Genomic DNA, 23,788 nt, shown 5'->3' on the forward strand with positions numbered 1-23,788 from the left:
ATTTCTCTCCAAACTTGGGAGACCCCCCCCCCCCAGGTTTGCAGAAAAATCTGGAAACCTAAAAAAAATACGGAGGGGGTTTAAATACCCCCCCCCCCAACAATAAAGTTGCCTGTGTATGAGCAGGCAATTTATTTGAGCAGCCTGCTCTATCTCTGCTGCAGTTGGCTGCCGATGTGGCAGCTCTCAGGGCAGCAGTAGCTCTGCCAGCCCAAGAGCAGGTCAAGGTAAGGAGGGGAGGGATGGGATGGGAGAAAGAGAGATGGGAATATTGACGGGGGGAGAGAAATGGGAAGATTGACAGAGAAGGTGAGGGGGGAGACTGACGGAGAAGGAGTAGGGGAGATGAGAATGGAAGGGGGAAAGATTGATGGGGAAGGGAGAGAAAGAGATGGGTGAAGAGAAGGGGAAGGGGGAGATTGGTGGAAAAGGGATTGGGGTGAAAGGGGGGATATTGTCAGAGAAAAGGAAGGGGGAGAATGGGAGATATTGACAGAGAAGGGGATAGGGGAGAAATACAGGGGACATTGGGTTTAAGCAAAGCTATATCCTTAGGAATAGGTACTGGAAACTGATTCATTGTTTAAGTTGAACTATGTTTTAATAACATAAGGGCAGAATGGACAGATGTTGTGTGCTGTTTTATGTGCAGTCATAGTTCATAATAAACTGAATAGTCTAAACTTGTCCAGAAATTGTATATGCATTTAATGCTAACACAGTGTAATATGTGTTATAATGTGTCTAATGTGGAGTTTACTAGACAATTCCTTTGAAAATTATTAAAGATATCCTTATTAAAATGTGTGAAGATCGTGTGATTCTGTCTTCTGTGGAAGGAAACTTGTTGATTCAGAATTGTAATAACTGGTGTGCTATTTGAGATTGTGGCAATTGTTCAAAAATATGTGATAATATATTGGGCTCCTTGCTTGAATTAGGAATTCTGTGTAATTCAAGGTGTTACTATGGTTTCGGATTTCTTTCTTCTAGTAGGAGAGAAGAAAGAGAAAAAGCAGCAGATACCTGCAAGTGATGACTCAAAACCTGTAGATGTTTCACGGCTTGATCTTCGTATTGGTTGCATCACAACAGTGAAGAAGCACCCAGATGCTGATTCCCTGTATGTGGAGGAGGTTGATGTTGGAGAAGGAAATCTTAGAACAGTTGTCAGCGGTTTAGTGAAACATGTTCCTCTAGAACAGGTACAGAGTTCTTTTTGTACATTGTTTGGCTAAGATTTACTTTATTATTACACACTTCTGTTAGATATTTCTCGTAGTACAGCATTTGCCAGTGGCACTGGCAGTGTGCAGATGTGTATTAAGATACTTTTAACATCCTGAAATGTTTGGTTCTTCCTACATAATTCATTGTAGCCAAATGTTTACTATTTAAAAACAAATAAACCCTGCCCCCTTCTCAGTGTTGATCAGGTGGGAACTAGATAACATGAACCCCTCGAATCGTGTCTTATCACAAACAATTTGTGAAACCCCTTTTAGTTTCTAAAGGTTTGTTACCAGGGAGGAGGCTAGTGTTCAAGAAACACAAATCCCAAGCTCCTCTGGTCACATGGCACTAGTTCCATGGTTCCTTGAGTCTACTTGAGTTGTGTTTAGGACATCATATTGTCAGTCTTCTGTGTTTGGCCGTACTGCTCGTTTTTTCTGTGCTAGGAAATAAAAGACACATTTTGTATAGTTAGCACTGTGGTCTGTGTTTTGGCATTTTTATTATGCCAGGAAGTACATAAAAATATGAGAGGCCTTTTGTTGTAGGCTTCATCTGCAGTCTTCCTACACAAAACACATTGGAACCTCCACAGTCCAGACAATTTGGAGGACAACCAAACGATTCAGGCTTGAATTCAGGGAAAATTTCTTCCTGGCTTGAATTTATTGTAGTGTTGGGTCCTGGCTGTCAAGAAAGTCAGCCCCTCTTGCCCTCCCTTCCCCCCCTCTCTCTAAATATATGTGTGTGTGTAAAGTGCCGTCAAGTCACAGTTGACCCCAGCAAGGGGTTTTCAAGGCAAGTGAGAAGCAGAGGTGGTTTGCCATTGCCTTCCTTTGCAGAGTCTTCTCCCTTCCAAATACCTACCCAGCTTAGCTTCCGAGATCTGACAAAACCGGGCTATACTGTGCCTCCTCGCTCTCTTTCTCTCTCGCTTCTCTCTCTTCTTTCTTTCTTTTTCTTCTTTCTCTGCTTTCTCTCTCTAAATATATATTTCCCCCCAGCCTGCCTAGCTTGCTGTTTCTTCTTGGGACAGTTCCCAGTGCTCCAAGAGATGGGAAATGTATCTTCCTGGTTTCAGTTGGTCTGCAGATGGGACAGCACAATAAAAATGCCCTTTAAAATTTTCCACTTATTTTCTAAAGCCACTGAAGCTGCTTGTTAAAACTATTCCAGAACTTTGTACTTCAGCTTGTTAGAAATAATGGGCTCAGTCCTCCCCACTTAACTCTGCTCAGTGTGGAGCATTCATCTGGCATAAGATGCTGTGTGCTGGATGAAGGCTCTGTACTTGGTTGAGCAGAGTGGGGGAAGCCAACCTTCTATTCCGGTTTCCTTTTTTAAATGTATTAATCGCCAATAACCATTTTCAGTTGTTGCTTCCACATGACAGAGGTGTTAATCAAAAAGTGCTTCTAAAATTACATATGTGCAAAGATCTGAAGGGCAGAAATAGTGTGTGGCAGGAATCCTGAATGATATGGGATATAGTGAAACAACTTAGAAGGTTTTTTTTAAAGTTCTGAATCACCATTTATCAAAAGAATCGCTCAATTCCAAGGGTAAAGTCTTGATTGCAATGTTCTCTAATGAGTTTGTTCTGTTCATTAGTGGTATTCTTCCCAAGAGAAAAAACAGAAGCATTTATAGTTTTAAATTAATGAGTTGTAGTACACACTGTGTAACCATTTTAATTCAATTTGCTCCAAAAACTTCATCCCGTCTCTGGGAATTGGGTTCAGTAAGTGTATATACCATAATTGTATCCTGAATGGTAAATCACCTGGTCACGGAAAGAATAATTAGCTTAGAAGAGTTTTTTATGCAAAACTCTTAATGTAGGAATGTTAAGAGTGGAAACCCGGGACCACAAAAGCATAGAAGCCAGTAAAACATTGTTTCATCCATTATCCTAGCACATCAGGACACAATGTGAACTTTTTTGCACCCTGTTGTGTCTGTATTAGAAGACAGTGATTTGTAATTGGTTATTTCCTGGCTTTTACGGCTGAATTATGGTCTTGAAAGAATGTTAATTGTTACTAACACAGTGGTATCTGAGTACTTGCTGGTGTTTTACTGTGTGTGTTACATGCATTATTTTATTTCTTGTGCACTATGGAAGAAATTCAAACTTTTTTTTTTTTTATTCTCTGCCCATGTGCAGATGCAGAACCGGATGGGAATATTTCTTTGTAACCTGAAACCAGCCAAAATGAGAGGAGTGGTGTCTCAGGCTATGTTGATGTGTGCCAGCTCACCAGAAAAGGTGGAGATTCTGGCACCTCCTAGCGGGGTTGTTCCTGGAGAGAGAGTCACATTTGAAGGTTTTCTAGGTAAGGAAAGGTATTGGAATATTTGAGAGGGGGGAAATTAGTGAATACATTCAATAAACGGAGTGCAGATCTGCTGATTAAGTATGTAATTTCCGTAAAATATACAACATGGACAGGAATTTTGCAAATATTTAGAAGTTTGAAAATGGTTGGTCCTTGTGCCTTGGTACAACCCCAGTTATGAGTATTAAAGAGTACGCTTTGTTTCAGCTGTTCCCTCCACCAACTGTTCGTTTGATTTTATTTGTTTCTCTCCCATTATCTCAGTAATGGAAAAATCTCAATTGCTTGCTTCCTTTCCTTAGGATAGTAGGCTTTCTTCTTAAAAACAAAACAATGGGGAGCTTGGATCTTAACCTCTGTTTTGGTTATTGAAGGCACCCCTTTTTGCAAGAGGGGGATGCATTTTGCCCCACGCGCAGCAGTCCGCTTTGACACCCAAGATGTTCTTAGAAGCCCACAAGGGCCCAATTTCAGTGGGTGTAGAAGACGAGTGTGGTGGAGGAAGGTTAAGAAAGTTGCCATTTACATAGTATAGCTCCATTCATGCCACATAGGATGCAAATCTGAATTTGTATGTTACACCTGTGCACACTTCGCCTTTTATGTGCCACTGCATTTGTGCAAGACCAGCTCTGAAGATCTGTGGTTATTGAGCTAGATGGACTGATGGCATGACAGTATAAGGCGATTTTATGTATTCCATGTGTACGAATTCTCTGTGGGATTGTATATGAAGTAGCTAGGGCTGCATACAATCAGAAACATACCCTTCCTGTTCAACCCTTAGAAACTGGAAGATTAAATTAGCAAAAGAAATTTGGTGGAAACTGCGCCACTTAAGGTTTAATTAAAAAAAAAACAGGTAAAGCATCTATAATAAAGCAAAAGATTGCTGGTTCTTAGCTTTTAATCTACTACTTTCACTCCCCAGGAACACAATCATTGGAACGCACTGACCCCCCACATTTATTTATTATATGTTTGTATGCCGTCTTTCCTGAGTATTACTGCTCTAGGCAGCTTACAAAAGAAGCCTTATTTGCAGGTAACATATTTTTTAAAAAACCAGGCACAACAGCATAGTTATACATCTTTTCCTAAAAATGATATCCTCTTTGTGAAATTTATAAAATGCCTTCCTAGAATCTTCTGGGCATGGAGTAGGAGTCACTGGGTGTGTGTGGGGGAGGTAGTTGTGAAATTCCTGCATTGTGCAGGGGGTTGGACTAGATGACCCTGGTGGTCCCTTCCAACTATGATTCTATGATCTCTTGCAGGAGGGCAGATAGGGGCCCTCTGTACTATGTTAAGATGTACATTCAATAAGGCTGAGGCCAAATGGACTCTTTTAAGGGAGGGCCTCAACCAGGGAGATCCTGAGGATCTGATGTGAACAGGCTCATAACAAATAAAAAAAAAAAAGACATAAAAACAGAACTCCACGCAAAGCAACTTTGTTCATCTGGATATACTTATGCTATATGCATATGGTATGCAAATCTCAGGCATACATTCAACGAGACCCTTATGCCTGATGTTATTTGATTCCTGTTTTCTGTATCACTTTTTAACAGCCTGTGGGAGATACCTGGGATTTTATCTTCAGTGCCGGGGGAACATTATAAAACAACTCGCCTTCACTTGCTGTCAGAAGTCATTGCGAGTGGAGAGTAGAAGCCGCCTAAAATTCCAAATGCCCCCAGAGTTTTGAATTCCAGGGCTTTGTGGATCGTGTCTTGGGAGTCTGTATAGCACCCTTTTAAGAGTCACTGGAACAGAGGTGGGGCAATAGCCGGTATCAGGGATATCCCCCCGCATGAATCATGGGAGGGTTGTGTTTCTTTAATGAAGTACAAGCTTTCATGTAAGATGCCCCTCATCGAGTGGAACAGCAGTCAGGAACTGCGAGTGGAACAGCAATATGGGATGTTTTCTGTGGGAGGCTACAAACAAATGAGTTAGTGTGTAGGGGAAAAATGAAAACTGCTCTGGTTCAGATTTTGTCATTATATTTAGAGCTAAGTTCTCTTAGTTTCTAATCACTCTCCTAATTAGTAGCATACAGTCTGCTGGAGTTTTTTTTCCTTCTCCTGTGAACCTCTAAGCTTAATTTAAATGGTAAGTTCTGAATGTTTCTTAATTGAACTCATCATTTGAACATATACAAGTACAGTACAGTTTTTCAGTATTTCCCTTTGGGGGGGATGAAAAGACAATGTAATATTTTATATTCTAGGAAGGGAGCTATTTTGTTGCTCACAGAAAAAAAATAGAATGAGGGCTTAATAATTTTTATCTGTAAGAAAGTAAAGTCAGAGATTTCCTTATTCGCTGATTTTATATTCTAACTGCTGCATCATACTTATAAGCAAGAATTGCTCGTTGCAATTTGAAAAATTAGCTTTTACAGACAAAGCTGATTTTAAAAAAGAAACCTGAGAATTGTGGCTTCATCAGCCCAAAATTATGTTTCCCAAGAGTGGCCAGACAGATTTCTGAGGTGCTTACAGGCATGCATAATGGAGATGGTCATTGCGATTTTTGCCCAAAGCACTTGCTAATCAAAGGTGATTTTTAAACTTGTTTGTTCCACTCAGTATTGCAGTAAGTTTTCTAAAAAGCTCTTATTCTGATATAGTAGCAGGGCTGAAAAGGCTACTGGAAATTAATAACCGCACTACAAATAGTGCTGGTACATCGAGTATTTATTCTGGCTATTTAAGTATCAGAGGCCTAAAAGAATGATAGATGATATCAAATTATATTATCAGTTTGAAAATAAAACTGTCTGGGGCAAGCAAAACTGCAGTTAATGTTCTTTTCCTCTTGTTCCTATCATGCCTAACCTTCACCTAGATAAATGCTCTTGTTCCCAGATGTTAGAATCTAAAATACTAGATCGACCTTTTGGGTTTTGTACATTAAATTAGATTTATGTTTGGAAGTATGTGAATATAATAATCCACCATATTGTTGTGTTTTTTAGGTCTTTATGCTTTCAGTCCAAGCTATTATCTTTAGAAAAGTTATAATTCCTGCCACTTACCACATTTGACTGATGCACTGATCCTTTGTAGTTGGTCCCTTTTCTAAAGTTTCAAAGATTGTGTTTACCAGTTTGCATTTTTCCATCTTTCTAGGTTACCTTTTGTACCAGAAAGGTTTGAACTTCTTTATCTGTCATTTCCAAAACAACAACAATAACATATGGCTCTGATCTATAAATAAATGCTTTTAAAGTATGAAATAGGAATCCTCAAGTTTGTCTACTTGTATGTAGGGTCACCAGCTTCCAGGTGGTGGCTGGAGATCTGCTATTACAACAGCTGATAGGGATAAGTTCACCTGGAGAAAATGGCCGCTTTGGTAATTGGACACTCTGGCATTGAAGTCCCTCCCTTCTCCAAACCCCGCCCTCCTCAGACTCCACCCCCAAAATCTCCCCCCCCCCAAAAAAAATTCCCAACCCAGAGCTGGCAACCCTATGTCACAATATGCCCAGTGGGGAACACTGTTGTATGTATCCAGGAAGGACAGGCAGATTTGCTATTTTATGAACTTTAAATTGGTTTGCTTCATCTTTGCACCAAAGCCTTGTAGCTTGCCATTCGGAAAACTATTTAGGTGATCTTGATTCTCTTTCACTTAGTGTTGGAGCATTTTATTGGTATAAGGTAGTTCGAGAAATGTAATTGTCTTCATCACAAGACTAAAACTTTTTAGTAGTCAAAGCCCATACTTTGCAAATAAGTTGCTTGGTAATATGCTGTGCAAAACTGACTCTTTAGGAAAGGCATAGCAAGCTGATGTTGATTGAGCATGACTTTCTTTGGGGGCTGATTATAGTTTTGCTGTAATTTGATTTGTCTTTATGACGATGGTTTGTAGCTTATTTTTTATTAGATTTCTTTCTTGTAGTTTTACTGGAGGGATGGAATAAAATAGTTGCACAAAAGTACACGCACAACAGTTCCGCCTCCACCCCCTCAACCTGTATATTTCATATGCACTTTAATAATTGCACTGTAGAGTTAACCTGTGTTGGCAGAGAGGAGGATTTCTGAACTTCACCACTGCTGCTTTCCGATAGGAAACCAGAGATAACTCTGCAGCTTTAATAGCTCCACATGAAGGATTTATAACTCCTTTTAAAATAAGGTTGGTCTTCCGAGACTATATATCTTAGCTGCAGAATAAGGCAAACATCCCCTAAAGCACCAAAGGGAAGGAACTGCTCCCAGAAACTAGTAGCTATGAAATAAATGCTTGTCCTGTACACTGCTCAACCGTCAAAGAGATGCATCAAAACCACATTTTTAAAAGTCTTTATTTCTCTGTCGGGTAGGCCCTGACCTGGATGGCCCAGGCTAGCGTGATCTCGTCAGATCTCAGAAGCTAAGCAGGGTCAGCCCTGGTGAGTATTTGGATGGGAGACCACCAAGGAATACCAGGGTTGCTGTGCAGAGGAAGGCACTGGCAAACCCCCTCTGTTAGTCTCTTGCCATGAAAACCCCAAAAAGGGGTCACCATAAGTCGGCTGCGACTTGACGGCACTTCACACACACAGGACCTCTACTAAAGAAATATGCAAATGGAAGGACAGCCTTTCCAGTGACCCCAGTGAGTTGCATCTCGCAGTGATTTCTGCTGACAGAGGAATTTCAGTGGAGTGGGACCTTCTTGTCTCCCCTTTCAGAAATGCTGTTCCAGGTCAACTGGGGACCCAAAGAAGCAGCATGCTGGGTGAATTGGCAGTCCACGGTGGGAAAGGGGGGGAAATAGCTGAAAATTGCCCTCTTTCCATTAATGGAAATTTCCTTCTGGATCATTCGCCACAGGAAATGCTAAAAGCAGGTCGAGAAGAGTGATAGCACTTTTGAGGTTGTCTTGGCTTTTGTTGAAACTACAAGTAGCTTTAAAGGTTGTATACTTTAGTATCCATAATCATTGGGTGCAGGTTGGCGTCTCTGGAAGATCTTCCATTCTGCTCAAATCATTCCAACAGTTCTTTCACTGATACTTTAAACTGAGCAATTAGAACTTAATAGTTCTTACCTAAATGAAATGTATAAGATGCTGCATCTGTTAACTGTGGGTAGGTACATAGTGAATGCTGAAATACATACTAAAACAGTACTAGTGCAAATGGGCGAGAAGAGGTGCTTATGATTCTAGCCACTGGAGGCTTATGCTTGCACTAGAATTTTTTTTTTTAAGTAAATACCATTTTAAATTTCTGACGCTATGCACTCTAAAAGAGCTATGCTTCCTGGCAGCTTCTAGTAGACAGGCTTTTAAGGTGTGGCATTTATGTTTCAAGTAAAGGGTTGCCTCATTAATGCATAACATGTTAAACCTGTGGTGTAAAAATATAATCTTTAATGCAGAGTTCTCATTTAATTAGTGATTTTCATAGCTTTGATTTCAATAACACATTCATCCCATCGCATTTCCTTAATGCTGTACAGATGGGGGCAGAAAGGCCATAATTTCCAGGGCATCTGAATTTCGAGAACAAATTTGACTCTTACTGTTGTTTGCCGCAAAGTGGTAAATGTATGATGTAGTGGGCTAATGAGTTGTTCAGCTATGTCCACACAGCTTCACAATTTTCATGGCCTCAGCTTAATGTTGGTCACACAGGCTTGTTCTGAGAGATGCACTTTCTGGAAACATGTTTCATGGCATTCCTCAGTACTGATGTAAGCAGGATGTCCTTTTCCTGGCAGTGAAAAATGTATGAGGGGCTAGTGTTGTGGCTGAGTTAAATATCCGAAATAGTAATGTAGGTACAGTTTCCTAACTGTGAACATATAGCTGGTGTAACTTGCCAATAATAAACCAGTTTCTCTGAAACTACTTTGCTTAGTACTGGGGAAGGGATTCCATTGGTCCTTTTCTGTGTGTTATATTGCTTGTTCAGCTAAGTTCTGAATTCTGGTGCGTTTTCAATGCGTAAGCTAACCAGAACAGTACAGTATGGAGCCCGTCTGTTACTTTATGAGTAAAGTATAACTTCTATCCCAAAAGAAAATATAACTTATATCCCAAAAGAGTAAGAACGATGGGTTTGCTCCAATTTTATTTTTAGACGTCCTTCAAAATAGTTGTTTCTCTTAAAAGATGCATTGGGAAGGTTACTGTGGAATGCTCCACTTATTGCTCTGGTAATGTTTAAAAGTGGTGCCTGTGCTAATCTAATACAAGCCTACCACAGATCCCAGGGGAGCTTGCCTGGGTATTCCAAAGCAAGTTTTAATAAGATCCAGAAGGTGTTTGTGTAATAAAAGCCAGATTTTAATTTATTCTTGAAAACTAAATTTGCTTTTATAATGTTTGCATTCAAGAGGATTGCCTTCAATTCTTTTGCAACTGTTTTACTCAGATTTCATTAAATATCCAACTTGCTCTATACATTGAAATGATTAAGATTTTTTTCCCAATGAAGCATATTATAAATATTCTGTGTCTGATTGGCCCTATACAATTCATAATATTCTTTTGTAATTAGTACTGATTTGCTGATAGCTGATGTGTTGCTTTTTCTGTTTCAGCCCAGCCTATTCCATAGAATGGCATGTGGCTGTTTGGAGCAGGCAAAGGTAGAAAGTTGATTTTCTAGCCATTTGGTGATATAATTGGGTGATACCAAATCCCTGCTAGGGCCATGAGACAACTACTGTGTCCAGCTTTGTGAATTTTTGAAATCTGACTGTTTTACCTACTGTCACAGGTACCCCTCTTAGAGAAATCTGACACTTCTCAATTTAGGGCAACTATGCACTGTTAGCAGCCCAGTTACATGAGGTAGTCAGTCTTTGGTCCATCTGAAAAGGGGGAGAATCCTTTGATGGTATTATTCTCCAAACAGAAAAATAAAGGGATCTAAGCTGTGACTTTTCAAAGATTCTATTTTTTAAAATTAAGCAAAATAAAAAATGGCAGGATAAGAAACAAACATGAACAATCATGGTTAACTTAGAGCAGTCTCTTTGGCTTCATTTCAGGCTCTTGCTCTTACTTAGAAAAGGGATTTATTTATTTTTTTAGAGTGAGAAACACTCTGAAAAACGGTCCCTTTTTCTAAGTAAGAGCAAGAGTTGTTTTGGCTTCAGAACTGGCAAAACAATTCCAAGCTGCAAGGTTGGTTCTCGTAAAAGAGCATCCTGACTCTACAAAGTACACAGATATCTATTCCTCAAAAATGCAGCCATAGTTCACCAGGCTGGAGACTGAGGTGAGTATTTCAGACAACCTGTCATACTACTTATGACTGAAACGTATCACCAGAGATAGCACTAGGAAAACTTAGATTAGGTCTGTAGGAAAGATAACAACATTGACGACATCACCTTTCCTGTTTATGAATAACTCTTAAATCTGCCAATAGATGAGCAAGTTGAAATTGAATCCTGATAAAAGGAAGGCGATGCTGGTCAGTTAAGCTAAGATCTTGAAGGAGAGCCAGTGTGGTGTAGTGGTTAAGAGTGGTGGTTTGGAGTGGTGCACACTGATCTGGAGAACCGGGTTTGATTCCCCACTCCTCCACATGAGCGGCGGACGCTAATCTGGTGAACTGGGTTGGTTCCCCCACTCCTACACATGAAGCCAGCTGGGTGACCTTGAGCTAGTCACAATTCTCTTAGAGCTTTCTCAGGGTGTCTGTTGTGGGGAGGGGAAGGGAAGGTGATTGTAAGCCGGTTTGATTCTTCCTTAAGTGGTAGAGAAAGTCGGCATATAAAAACCAACTCTTCTTCTTCTTCTTCCCACATTTGATGCATCCAGCTGACCCTTGCTGACTTGGTTAGGAATCTGCCAGATCAAGTGTAACTCCCATTATTGCTGGAGTATAAGGTGAATTCAGCTGCAAAAAATACCTCCTTCCACATTTATTGACTAATCTGGCCATGCTGATCATGCCACTGTGACCCTGAGAAGACAATTGTAATACATTCAACATAACACTGCCCTCAAAGACGACTTGGAATGTTCAGCTGCTAAAAAACTCTGCTGTTTGTTTAATTATTATTAGATTTAGGCAAAATTAGCTTATCACCTTACTGTTGCCAGTTAGCTTTCAGGTCCCGTTCAAGGTGTTTGTAATTTCCATCAGGTCCTTTAAGGCCTTTTGAGGCTGCCATCCTGTAACATTATGCATGGAATGGAGAAAGTGGATAGAGTGAGCTTTGTCTCCCTCTTGCATAATATTAGAACTCGGGGCACCGGATAAAGTTGGTGGGAAATAGGTACAGGCCAGGAAAAGGGAATATTTCTTTAGTCAACAAGTAAATGGAATTCACTGCCAGTGGACACAACGATGGCCATGAGCACAGGTGGCTTTAAAAAGGGATTAGACAGATTTATGGACAATAGGTCAATCACTGGCCATGGTGAGAAAGGTGGTAAACCTGTGAAACTCAGTGCACAGCATCTTCCATGTCCTGGTTGGCCACTGTGTGAAATAAGATGTTGCACTAGATGAACCGCTTGTCCGATCTAGCAGGGCCCTTCTTATGTTGTTAAAATGGTACCTGCCCCATGTTGAACATTTTTGGTAGTTGCTCCTGCTTGATGGAAGAGTACTTAATGATGCAGAGGAACACTCCCACAGCGCTGCTGTTCCAAACGCTATACAAGATTGAATTATTTAGATAGGCTATTTTGTGCAGGTAGGATGTTGCTGCTCCTGCTGTGGTAATGAGATCCAGTAAATATGCGCCTAGTGCCATGCATTGGGTTAATGCTTCTTGAAATGATCTCTCTCCTTCACAACACACAGCAAGGCAAACATTTTTTGAAACTGAGGGGCATTCAAGAGCAGTTTGTGTTCTGGCTTAGGTTTGCTGTTCCTTTTCTTTTTTTATATATTAAGGCAACTGGATAATCTTTGGATTAGGGCTTTGGTTAATAAATCAGAATTAAGTGGACTGTTTGCCCTGACCTGGATGGCCCAGGCTAGCCCGATCTCCTCAGATCTCAGAAGCTAAGCAGAGTCAGCCTTGGTTAGTATTTGGATGGGAGATAACCAAGGAAGTCCAGGGATGCAACGTTGAGGCAGGTAATGGCAAACCACCCCTGAATGTCTCTTGCCTTAAAAACCCCATGGGGTTGCCGTAAATCAGCTGAGACTTGATGGCCAAAAAAAAAAAAAATCGACTGTTTGGGTGAGGATATCCTGATAGAATTTACACTGTGATCACTCACATTCTCTGCTTGGTTTTTGTCAGGGCATTTTCTGGGATTGGTTAATATGGAGGGTAGTAGTCAGGTGACAGTGCTCATGATGAAAATCTGCTGCAACAGAAAATGTTGCAGTTCTTTTTTCTCAGAACTAAGAAGTAGCTGGCTCAGGGTTGACTCAGCCTTCCATTCTTCCGGGGTCGGTGAAATTAGTACCTAGCTTGCTGGGAGTAAAGTGTAGATGACTGGGGAAGGCACTGGCAAACCACCCCGTAAACAAAGTCTGCCTAGTAAACACTGGGATGTGATGTCACCCCATGGGTCAGTAAAGGGGACTACCTTTACCTTTTACCTAAGAAGTCATCAGCTAGTGGTCTGTCTTGTGTTTTGAAGACTCAAGAGTTTTATTTCTCCCATGTAAGCTTCATGTATGCATGGATTTTGATGCACATCAAAATTCCTGGGCTGTTGGATCAAGTTCTTTGAACCCATTTTATGTCCTATTAGAACTTTTAAACCATTGTATGTCCTTTTAATTTACATTAAGACTTGGAGAATGAGGTTAAATGAAATTCTCTAAATATAAATACTGATGGTGAGCATGTTTGTAACTGTGTGTTAGAACTTATTAGACTTGATAGTTCCTGTGCAAAAGGGATAAGGTAACAACAAAATTATTTCTGTTGATCCTGAATGGCTAGAAATATAAACTGCAATGTATTGATTTTACAAAGAGAAAATGCTGCAGTATTATCACACTACGAGTACCAGGAAAGAGACAGAGCAAATGATTAGTTAAGTGTTTATTGTAATTGTTTTCAAATGGGCTATAAATGTAGACCTGAAGGAATATGTCTTTCATTTGGAGGTAGGTGTTGAGAATAGCTAATACAGGAGCTATAGGAGCCTGCTGAGAAAATTCTTGGTCTCAGAAAGCATGTGCTTATAGCAAGTGTATTAATGTAGACACTAATTGCTGTATGAATCTTTTGCTAAGGGAATAAGGAATAAAGCATTTCTGCTGCTCTGCATGGTCTTGCACATTTGTGATAGGAAGCAGAACACCTAGCTCACTTAAATGGTTTTGATAATCTTACTCATGGGCTTTGTAGTATTCCACTACTGTGACCCTCTTAACTATTCACAGCAGTTGCACCAAGTAGCAGTAGGAAAAGGGCATAATTCTTCCTTTCCCTTAGCTCTAGGCTTCATGGAAAAGAATTTGTACCTTGTAAATTGCATATGTCTGTACCTTTTCTGCCTAACCATTTTGAACCTGTTTGGTAACATTTTCTATTTTTAAAAGTTAAATATTTTGTCCCTGTTTGTCTTTCTAGTCCAGATGCTGCTAGAGGATTGGTTCAGATGTAACCTGCTGACTTTAACCATGTTTAGTCTGCACAAGATGTGGGAACCCTCTTCAACCTGAAACCTTAGTTTGAAGCTGGTTCTAAATTCTGGTTAGCCTTAATGTAGATGCAAGGGCAAAACATGGTTAAGGTCAGCAGGCTTGGATCAAAGAATAATTCCTGTGGATGGGAGGGATTTCTGTCCAAAGAGTTCTACGACCCTGCCCCCGCAATGCTGCTTTGGGGGGGGGAGCAATATGAAAGAGTGAAAAGGCTGCAGCAGGCTGTGGGAAACTGGTGACAGTGCCCCCACCCTTCTGTTGGATCCAAGCATTAGCTTTCATTATGGCTAACAGTAATGGAGATACAGCTATTCATGAAGGGAACTTGAATATGGCGAGAAAAGGACAGACGGAAAAGAGTGTCCGATCCCACAACCTGAATGTTGTTTCTGTCCCAAACCAGCATTCTGTTTTCCTTCTTTTGGGGAGTTAGTTAATTGTTTTCTCTGTTTTCTCTGAGTACTCATACCAACATGTGGACCAGAAAGTATTCTTGCCTCCAGACACCCACTAAAACCTGACATGTTAAAAATGTCCAGAGCATTTTCAAAGCAAAGGAGCTCTTGTGCGCGCAAATTTGGATAACGTGTAGAATTATCACTTCCATATTTGTCTGCTTGATTTTATAGGTGAACCTGAAAAAGAACTTAATCCCAAGAAGAAAATCTGGGAGCAGATCCAGCCTGACCTTCACACTAATGACCAGTGTGTTGCTACATACAAAGGAGTACCATTTGAAGTGAAAGGAAAAGGAGTATGCAAGGCTGCTACAATGGCTAACAGTGGGATCAAATGAATTCTGGAAATCAGTTCTGGAAAAGCTTGAGGTCCTTTCAAATGGAAACTATTGTGAACACAATTAAAAACAAATATTGCCTCACCAGATTATGATTGATTCATTTTTGTTGCATCTATAACTAAAAGTATGAGTGTGTGTGTGTGGACTACCAATTTCAAGTTTCTCTTTCATTATTCCTTGCTTAATGAATCTGACTATAAGCATTACTTGGAGTATGAATCTTGCCTTTTCATTTGACGAATGAGGCGTGGGACTGTTTGGAGTGTATTGTTAGGTAGCGTGAACAAATCATGTAGCTTCAGCAAGACAGCATCTGCATTCAGCTGACTTTCACTAGTGATCATGACTGAGAGTTGGGGGCGGGGCGGGGGTTCAGAGTATGCACTGATTTCCTTATATGTGGTATGCAACTGTTAGATTCTTGTGTCACAAGTAACAGTATTGAGACTTCATTGTTTTCGTTTCAGGAGGTCCATGCCAATAATGTATAGATTTCAAAAATGTTCTATTTGTATCATACATTAAACCAAACCTGGAATACTCCTGTCATCAGTGAACACCTAAACTAAAATTTCTAATTATGTTTGATAATTTGGCTACTTAAGTGTGTATTCTATCCTGTCTCAGAGATGAGAAGTGTGTCACCCTTCGACATCGGAAAGGAACAAAAATGGTAGGAAAAGTGGAATAATATTTAAATAAAATAATAAGACTACAGGAAAATTACTCAACTTTAAGGTTGACAATGAGGAAATTGAAATTGTTCAAGAGTTTCTATTCCTTGGCTCCATCATCAACCAAAAGGGAGACTGCAGCCAAGAAATCAGAAGGAGATTGAGACTGGGAAGGGCAGCCATGAAGGAGATAGAAAAGATTCTTAAGTGTAAGGATGTGTCACTGGCAACCAAGATCAAGTTAATTCATGCCAATATATTCCCTAGTACTATGTATGGGTGTGAAAGCTGGACATTGAAGAAAGCAGATAGGAAGAAAGTAGATTCCTTTGAAATGTGGTGTTGGAAGAAATACCCTGGACGGCCTAAAAATGGATTTAAAATAGTTAATAATTTCCTCTGCCATACTCCCCTAGTAAATTGAAATTGCCTCTGCTACTAATTTGTGGGGATGTTGTAAATCATTTGTTTCTTCAGAAATGATATAAACTGCTTCCATAGACAAAAGTAACAGCCTTATAACCATATATACTATTGTATGATAATGAAGGGGAGGTCTTCCACAATTCCGGTATTTGTAAGAATGCAGGAATGGAAGGTATGGAATTTTACATCAATCCTCAGTTCTCTGCCTTAAAACGATATAATAGAGTGTGTCTTAACAAGATGAATGTTGATTAACCTAGTGTTGCAAGTGTGTGTGTGCGTTAACAACCAGAAGGAGGAAGATCTAGCTATAACTTAAAGCAATGCAAGTTACCATTTGTTTAGTCAGTTCTGTAAAGGGCAGTGAGTAGTAACATCTAGCAAATGTTTGAAAACTAGAAAGTGCATAGTGTGGAAAGGATATACTTAAAGTGTATCCGTTCTCCTCTACAATGAGGGAGGTAAAATTGTTTTTGTTTTAATTTATTTTCAATGTGTATCCCGCCCTCTATCCCTGACCTAGGCTGGGCTCAGGGTAGCTAACATCATCAACACTAATACAATAAAATCCTGATACAAATGAATCAGTGAAATATTTAAAAAAACACAATTTAATACAATCCCATATATTTTGAGTGTTTAACAGTTCCAAGGATGAAGTAAACAGATGGAGACCCTGATCTTGAATATACAATATAGAAACAAGTCTGATTTCTTTCAACAGAATTCTTAGGCTATCTGGTATGGGGTCCCCAATATGGTGGCCATGGGTACAATGGTTCCTGCTATTTTTGCTGGCACCTGCCAGGTGTCTTTTAGAAAGTGGGTGAGGCTAGGTGGAGCTTTTGTTCAGCAGGGCTTCTGATTGGCCACTGGAGAACTGATTGGCTGGGCAGATTTTTTAAAAAGCTGCTTTGACAGCTTTTTAAATACCCTCTGCATAGTGCCCTCTGCATAGTGTTGCCTTTGTTTATAAGCTGTTAAGCGGATTCCAAATGCAGTGGTGAGGCTGCTATCAGGTTCACGTTACGGAGACCATATTAGCTTGAAAGCTCAATGCTAGTTGTTGCTGGTTCAGTTCTGGGCATAATTTAAAGGGTTGATAATTACTTAAACTCTTTATGGGCTGGGACTAGGAATATCTCCCCCATATTGTCCTATCTGCCAATTAAGATCAGTAAAGTCAGTAAAACAACACAAAACCACCACATCAGTAGAATAAACAAAGAGGTCAATAAAAACAAGACAAGCCAATTAAAAGAGCCAGAGTATAAAAGCACATAAGAGAAAAAGCTGCATAAAATTATATTAATAAAACAATTCAGGCGAAGAGCAGACAATAAAACAAGTAAAAAAGAAGCCTCTTAATTAAAATCCCGGGTAAAGTTTTAGCCTGGTACCTAAAAGAAAGTTTGGTACCAGGTGAGCCACAAAGGGGAGCAGCATTCCAAAGGTGGGAGGTCGTCACCACTGGGAAAGCATTTGGTCACTACCTACCTTACATCTGCAGGAAGGGGAAAATTTTTATTAAGCCTTATTAAGCAGATCTTTTCCTGGGTCTTCAAGGGGTTGTGTGAGCTACATTGCAGCACCTAGCAAGCTACGGGTAGCTCATGAGCTGTCTGTTGGAGATAGGGTTGCCAGGTCCATCTTTGCCAGCAGCGAGAGGATTTTGGGGCGGAGCCTGCGGAGGGCAGGGTTTGGGGAGGGCGTGTCTTCAATGCCATAGAGTCCAACTGCCAAAGCAGCCATTTTCTCCAGGGGAACTGATCTCTCGGCTGGAGATCAGTTGTAACAGCAGGAGATCTCCAGCTAGTACCTGGAAGTTGGCAGCCCTAGTTGGAAACCTCTGTCTTAAACTCGAGATACTAATTTACTTGTAATGGCGATTTAATTGCAGATTAGCTGTGTTCAGATTGGTATACCTCAGTTTCCTCATAGTGTTCTTCACATAAAATAAATCTCTGCCCAAATGGTTTCATATCTAAAATGATACTCATGGTGGCTGGGGAACATAAAGAGGAAAGTCAGAAACAAAGCATTGGGCATGTGTGAGTGGTCGATTGCTTAACTGCAGCATTTATACTAGGACACCTTTATTTGAATACAATTGTTTGATAATTGTTTTGTCTTAGAAACTCCATAATTTTTCTTAAAGCTGTTAGATTCTCCTCTTTCAGTATGGTTGCATGGTTATCTATAAAAATGTATTTTCCCTGTACTGACTTTATGAGTTTTTGTAGTGTATCTGAGGCAGTACGCAAATATTCTTCTCTGTTGAGCTTAGCCTTCTCAACTTGATCTGCGTGAGTAAATAAGATGGCAGTATAATCCTTCCATTTAGGACCCAGCAGTTCCTGGTGAGGGAAATTACACACAAATCTTTAATACCTTTTGCCGTATATCTAACATATTCCCCAACTAATGAGCATCTTCAACAATGCTCATATCAGAAATATTAGCCATAAACACAATCCTGTCTGGATAAAAGATGAATCTGCAGTGATGTGTTAATGCAGGCAAATATTTAATAATAGGGAACGGGAGAAGAACCACATATAACAGTATGGGCTCCTTGAAAAAAAGATAAAGCTATAACAAAACAGCCACATGGTTACTGCGTGTCCCACCTATGAGGGTTGCAAAGTAGCTTCCTCCCATAATCAACACAATCAGATGGTGGTGGAAAATGATCTCATCACTGAGTGTACCACCAAGCCTGCTACCAGAGGTTAAAGGTAGGCAGGGCTTAGACACCTGTGCAACCAAACTTCATTCCATAGATAACCTCCATTATATAAAACACATTTTAATTAATTGGATGTTTTGTAGTTGTGTTTGACTTAGAAAGAGACAAAAAAGTAAATGAAATATAGCTATTTTTTACTACTTTTAATGGAAAAGGTAGTTAAAAAATAGCTATATTTCATTTAAGGGCTGCTTCCCAATAGTATAAACCCCGCCCCCGGTCATTATTCTTCCCACACAATTTCAAACTAACTGTGGAGCTGCTGGCTATCTGGCTGCAGACCAGTATCCATCTCAATGAAGTGCGGACACATGGAAGCTATCTCCTGACTTGATGAGTGGTGGAGCCCTCTTACGCTGAATATAGAAATGGTCTGTGAAACTGGCTGAGGAGGAGGGAGATCTCCAGCTAATGGTTGTTCAAGCTGTGGCTGCCCGAACAATGACAACTTCTTTTCCCTCCTGCTGAAGACATTTTTGCAAATTGAGGTTGAGTGGGGTAGGAATGGAAGATTGAAACCTTCACTTTACCAGAATAAATATAACAGATGTAAACAACTTGTGATCTTTTTGATGTCATATGCTGTACATAATATGGAAAGACAAGCAATTCATCAAGAATTGAGGTCCTTGAGGGACTGTCGCTGTGAGATATAAATACTGCTAGCTTCTGGAGGATACACTTGCTTCCCTAGGACAATATTGGCTCTCTTACACCATTTGTTTTGTGGTTCATGAAATCAAAGCATCTTAATTAACAGGGAAATGAATAGTTAGACAACTATTGCATCAACTTGGAGCCATAATGATAATTCTTGAAAAGAAGCAGTAGAGATTGTTTCTCCCCCCACACACACACACACTTAATCTTCCCAATTTTTCCCCTTAACTTTCCTCTCAAGATGAAGAATAGGCTGTATGTTCAGTTAGTATATAAAGTATGCTTTTATGCAGCTGGAGTCAACCCAACATGGGGCTGTCCCATTGTCTCATAATGTGCGTTCAGAGAACATAGAGGAAGAAGATGGACGGGCAATAAAAGTTTACTCCAGGTTTATATCTTCATTTATACCCTTCCTTTCTCCCCAGCGGGGATCCATAGTAGCTTATGTAATTTCCTCCATTTTATCCTTACAACAACCCTGTGTTACCAGTGTGTGTGCGTGACTGGCCCAAGGTCACCTAGCAAGCGTTCATGGCAGAATGGGGAATTGAATCTTAGTTCTTAGTCTGACACCCTAGCCACCACACACCGGCTCCGGTATTTGTGATGCACATATCACCTGTGATAGTGTTGTGCTATTATATCCCATGGTTTAGAAAGATAGCGTGTGCTAATGTTTGGTACCTTGAGAGCATTGGCACAACACAGTAAATCATTATAGTGTGACAGCAAGATAGATTTCCCCTGAATGTGGAGGATCCACTTAAGTAGTCTGATTTAATAGTGTGTGATAACCTCTTTTCCTTTCTGTAAATGTACTGAAATGTATTAAGACAGCAAGGGAGTAGCTTGTTGCTGGGCAGGATAGCTCTCTGTGTGTGCCAAGGTAGTGAGGGGAAAGTCATGTTGAATGATAACAAGAACTGGAACTGGAAAGAACTGCTGGAGCTCTTAAGGCTCCAGACAGTGTAAAACAACCAGATAAGCACATAATGTTGATGTGCCTCGTCAGAGTGTGGATTTTGGATAAATGTCTGATCCCCAGTAGAATCGGGGCTCAGTGTTTTTGCTTGCTAGAGTAACTGAGCAGCAGCTGCGAATAAACTGTTTTTCTTGATAACAGTTTTGGGTCTCTCTCTCTCCCCCTCGAACCCTGGTTTCCGCTACAATGGTTAAATAAAAGCATTGTGTGTGTTAAGTGCCGTATGTTAAGCTTCCGACTCATGGCGACCCTATGAATCAATGTCCTCCAAAATGTCCTATCTTTGACAGCCTTGCTCAGGTCTTGCAAATTGAGGGCCGTGGCTTCCTTTATAGAGTCCATCCATCTCTTGTTGGGTCTTCCTCTTTTCCTGCTGCCCTCAACTTTTCCTAGCATGACTGTCTTTTCCAGTGACTCTTGTCTTCTCATAATATGACCAAAATACGATAAAAGCAATACCAGTATTTTATTCATTTGGAAAGGTATATGCTGCCTCTCTACAGAACTTGCTCCATACTGAAATTAGCTTCTTTGGCCTGAAATGATCATCACCATCCTATTTGGTAGCCACCACATTGCAATGATAAAATAAATGCTGTCGTAAAAAGTATTTTCCATGTTTCATACAAAAAAGTTCACATCCACCAAGATTGTTTCTTTCACTGTTTAACCCAGGATTAAGCCGAAGATAGCCCTTCTAATAATCTACCATCAGACCATTGGCCAGTTACTGTTGGACCACCTAGCACCCCCTGCTTGCTGAAATTCTGGGTTTGAATCCCCACTCTGCCATGGAAGCTTTCTGGATGATCTCTGGCCAGTCACATACTCTCAGCCTAACCTACCTTACAGGGTTGTTGTGGGAATAAAATGGAAGAGACGAAAGTGATCATGCAAGCTGTTTTGGGTCCCCTCTCCCACTGAGACAAGTAGGGTAAATGTTAAGTGAATAAATAAATAGAATGCTAGCATAAGAGGACCAGTGACTGATCCAGCAAACCACTTCTTATGTCCTTGAAACAATATTCAGTCCTAAATTTGCACTCCTGTTTTGTAAATGTAAAATGATAGGACATTTGGTTAAATGCTAACTCATGCCAACTTTAACACATTAATTATTTGGCCAGTTTTGAATTTTTTTTACCACATTTTAACGTGCAGCCTCTCGTCATTCTCAAGTCATGTTGTTTTTGTGTAGAGAACTTAGGGATACATATGTATGAAACACAGCTTTTTCAGTTAACCAGTGTCATTTTAAGTAAATTGTTGTAAATAACAGAGCTGCTGCTTAAAAACAAGCAAAATGTTCCCTCGGGTATACAGCAGAATCATTTGGCTCATGGGGTTGCACTCGTCCTTTGCTCTGCAGATTTATACCTGAACTCTATGATCAGAGCTAGTTGCCATATCCTTTCCCCCCAACTTGTTTATGGGGGGCTCACTGTCTGGCCAGGTTTTTCAAGTGGCCACTATTTAGGATTATAACGGATTACTGAATGCTACCTTGTTTTATTATTATGCGGCATACAGAGTTTTAATGAAGGCTTAAAGTATGTTTTAATCGATGTTTTATGATCATGTTGTAACCCGCTTTGAGCCCAGCTTGCTGGGAATGAGGGAGGGCTATAAATACAAGGAATGAATGAACGAATAAACAAATTTATATGATACTTGCTAGTCCAAGCTTCCAGTTCAGAAAGCAATAGGCTTGTCAATGCGTAGGATAGTTGTTTACCTGGACTAACTGGGTGGTGCAGTCATCTTCCTCTTCACAAAGTGGGACGTCAGCTCTCAGGACCAAAAGTGCCAAGTGCAGGCCCTTCTCTCCAAAGTGCTGAGCTAAAGCACTTTTCACCTCTTGGCGTACCTGCTCTTTGCTCAGGCTACTGTGAGGATATCCAGGAGTGTCCAGTATACGCACTTGCACTGCCAGTTTACTACCACTCCGGCGCGCAAGACCCGAAATGTGACAGCTGTTGCCTCGACTGCAAGATGTGGTGACTGAACAGGGAGACAGGTAACTGGCAAAATCAAAGCTGCCTAAAAGGGTGTTTCCTGAGGCACTTTTCCCACTCTGTGTCCTTCCAAGCAAGAGAAGGTTGAGGGTCATCTTGCCATCGTTGGACATGATGGCGCTTTCTCCTACAATATCTGAAAAACAAATGTTAACATTTGGAAAGGTTGTGTCATGCCATACTGTCATAAGTGTAGAGAAAGAATGGCTAGGCAAAGCTAGGGTTGAACTACTTATGACAGGAGTTCCCAATTTAGTAAAAGCTCCCTTCTCTCTCGCTTTGAAGAATACAGTTGTTATGTATTCCCATTGGAACAACTTGTTCCATCTTTCAGTCTTCCCAACCCGGAATGGATATGTGTAATGTTTTGCTATAAAAGAAGAGTGCTAGCAAAAAGGCTGTAGGCTACAATTAATCTAAGTTGCCATGAATAAAGTTTCTTTACTGTGACAATAGGCAAAACTCCCAAGTATACCCAGATGTGAGGCAATGGTGTAGAAGGAAAATTTTAAAAACGCTAGACAATCACTGGAGGCCAGGGAACCTCTTCTAAGACAGATGTGGGATGTGAGAGACCCAAGAAACGACAACACATGCCGAAACCAAAATTGCAGTTGGCAACTTTTCTGAACATGAAACATGGCGCAAGTGTTTTAGGAAAGATTGCTAGTGATAAAATGAAGGAAACGTTTCCTAGTGATGAACTAAGAACTTAGTAGCTAGTCCTTAGGAGAGCATAACTAGACTTAGAATTGCACGGTATAATTATCAAGTATAGCTTTAAGTCAGATAGGACTGACTGTGAAAAAATACTTAATTAACTAAGTCAGTTACTAATTATGGTGATGGAGGTTAAATATATGTTGGCTGGGTATTTTGGGACTTAGCCAAATACAGAACATGGTAATGCAATCATCTCAACTTTTGCTGGTGCATTATAGCCTGAATGTTAAACAATTGCTGTCAGCTTCTTACAGGAAGACAGTGATGAGAGATTATCCAAATGTAGAGGAATGCTGCTGTGTTTCAAAGAAACCAAATGATCTAATAGGAACGTTCAGTCATATAAGCATAAATCGGAATCTGATTAAACACGGCTACTAATACACAAAACAAGCATGCATACGTATAACCCAGAACCATTTAAGCACGCCATAAGTAAGCATAAGACAGTGCTATGAGTTCAATAGTTGGTTCACTTACTGTATTGTATTCTCAATGTCTTGGTCCATTAATGTATTTCCAGTGTCTGTCTGTGCCAGGTTCTCATTTGAACTTTGAAGCGGATACTGCTAATGTACCACAATGAGACTGATA

The 23,788-nt window shown here is 40.3% G+C and overlaps 2 protein-coding genes across 4 annotated transcripts in view; one reads left to right on the top strand and one right to left on the bottom strand.

Moving 5' to 3' along the window:
- AIMP1 (aminoacyl tRNA synthetase complex interacting multifunctional protein 1) overlaps positions 1-15,046 on the top strand; it is a 33,333-nt gene extending 18,287 nt beyond the window's left edge. For all 3 annotated transcript variants that reach the window (XM_056855301.1, XM_056855300.1, XM_056855302.1), the window contains exons 5-7: positions 997-1,205; positions 3,401-3,569; positions 14,793-15,046. In XM_056855301.1, the coding sequence (XP_056711279.1) occupies positions 997-1,205; positions 3,401-3,569; positions 14,793-14,959 (545 nt within the window). In that variant the 3' untranslated portion in view covers positions 14,960-15,046. The remainder of the gene's footprint in view (positions 1-996; positions 1,206-3,400; positions 3,570-14,792) is intronic.
- Positions 15,047-18,158: 3,112 nt separating this feature from the next.
- GIMD1 (GIMAP family P-loop NTPase domain containing 1) lies at positions 18,159-22,584 on the bottom strand. The gene is made up of 2 exons (XM_056855943.1): positions 22,192-22,584; positions 18,159-18,419 (listed from the first exon to the last, which is right to left on the bottom strand). Exons 1-2 carry the CDS (start codon positions 22,582-22,584, stop codon positions 18,159-18,161), a joined length of 654 nt encoding a protein of 217 aa, XP_056711921.1.
- Positions 22,585-23,788: the final 1,204 nt, after the last annotated feature.

Source organism: Euleptes europaea, chromosome 9, assembly GCF_029931775.1.
Source record: "Euleptes europaea isolate rEulEur1 chromosome 9, rEulEur1.hap1, whole genome shotgun sequence".
Classification (NCBI taxonomy): domain Eukaryota; kingdom Metazoa; phylum Chordata; class Lepidosauria; order Squamata; family Sphaerodactylidae; genus Euleptes; species Euleptes europaea.

Bases quoted from the DNA above. Each gene is read 5' to 3' on its own strand.
- GIMD1 (XM_056855943.1), bottom strand. From the start codon at position 22,584: ATGTCCAACGATGGCAAGATGACCCTCAACCTTCTCTTGCTTGGAAGG. The intron at 18,420-22,191 runs GTAAACAACTAT...TTCCCTCACCAG, and splicing joins GCACCACCCAGTTAGTCCAG to GAACTGCTGGGTCCTAAATG.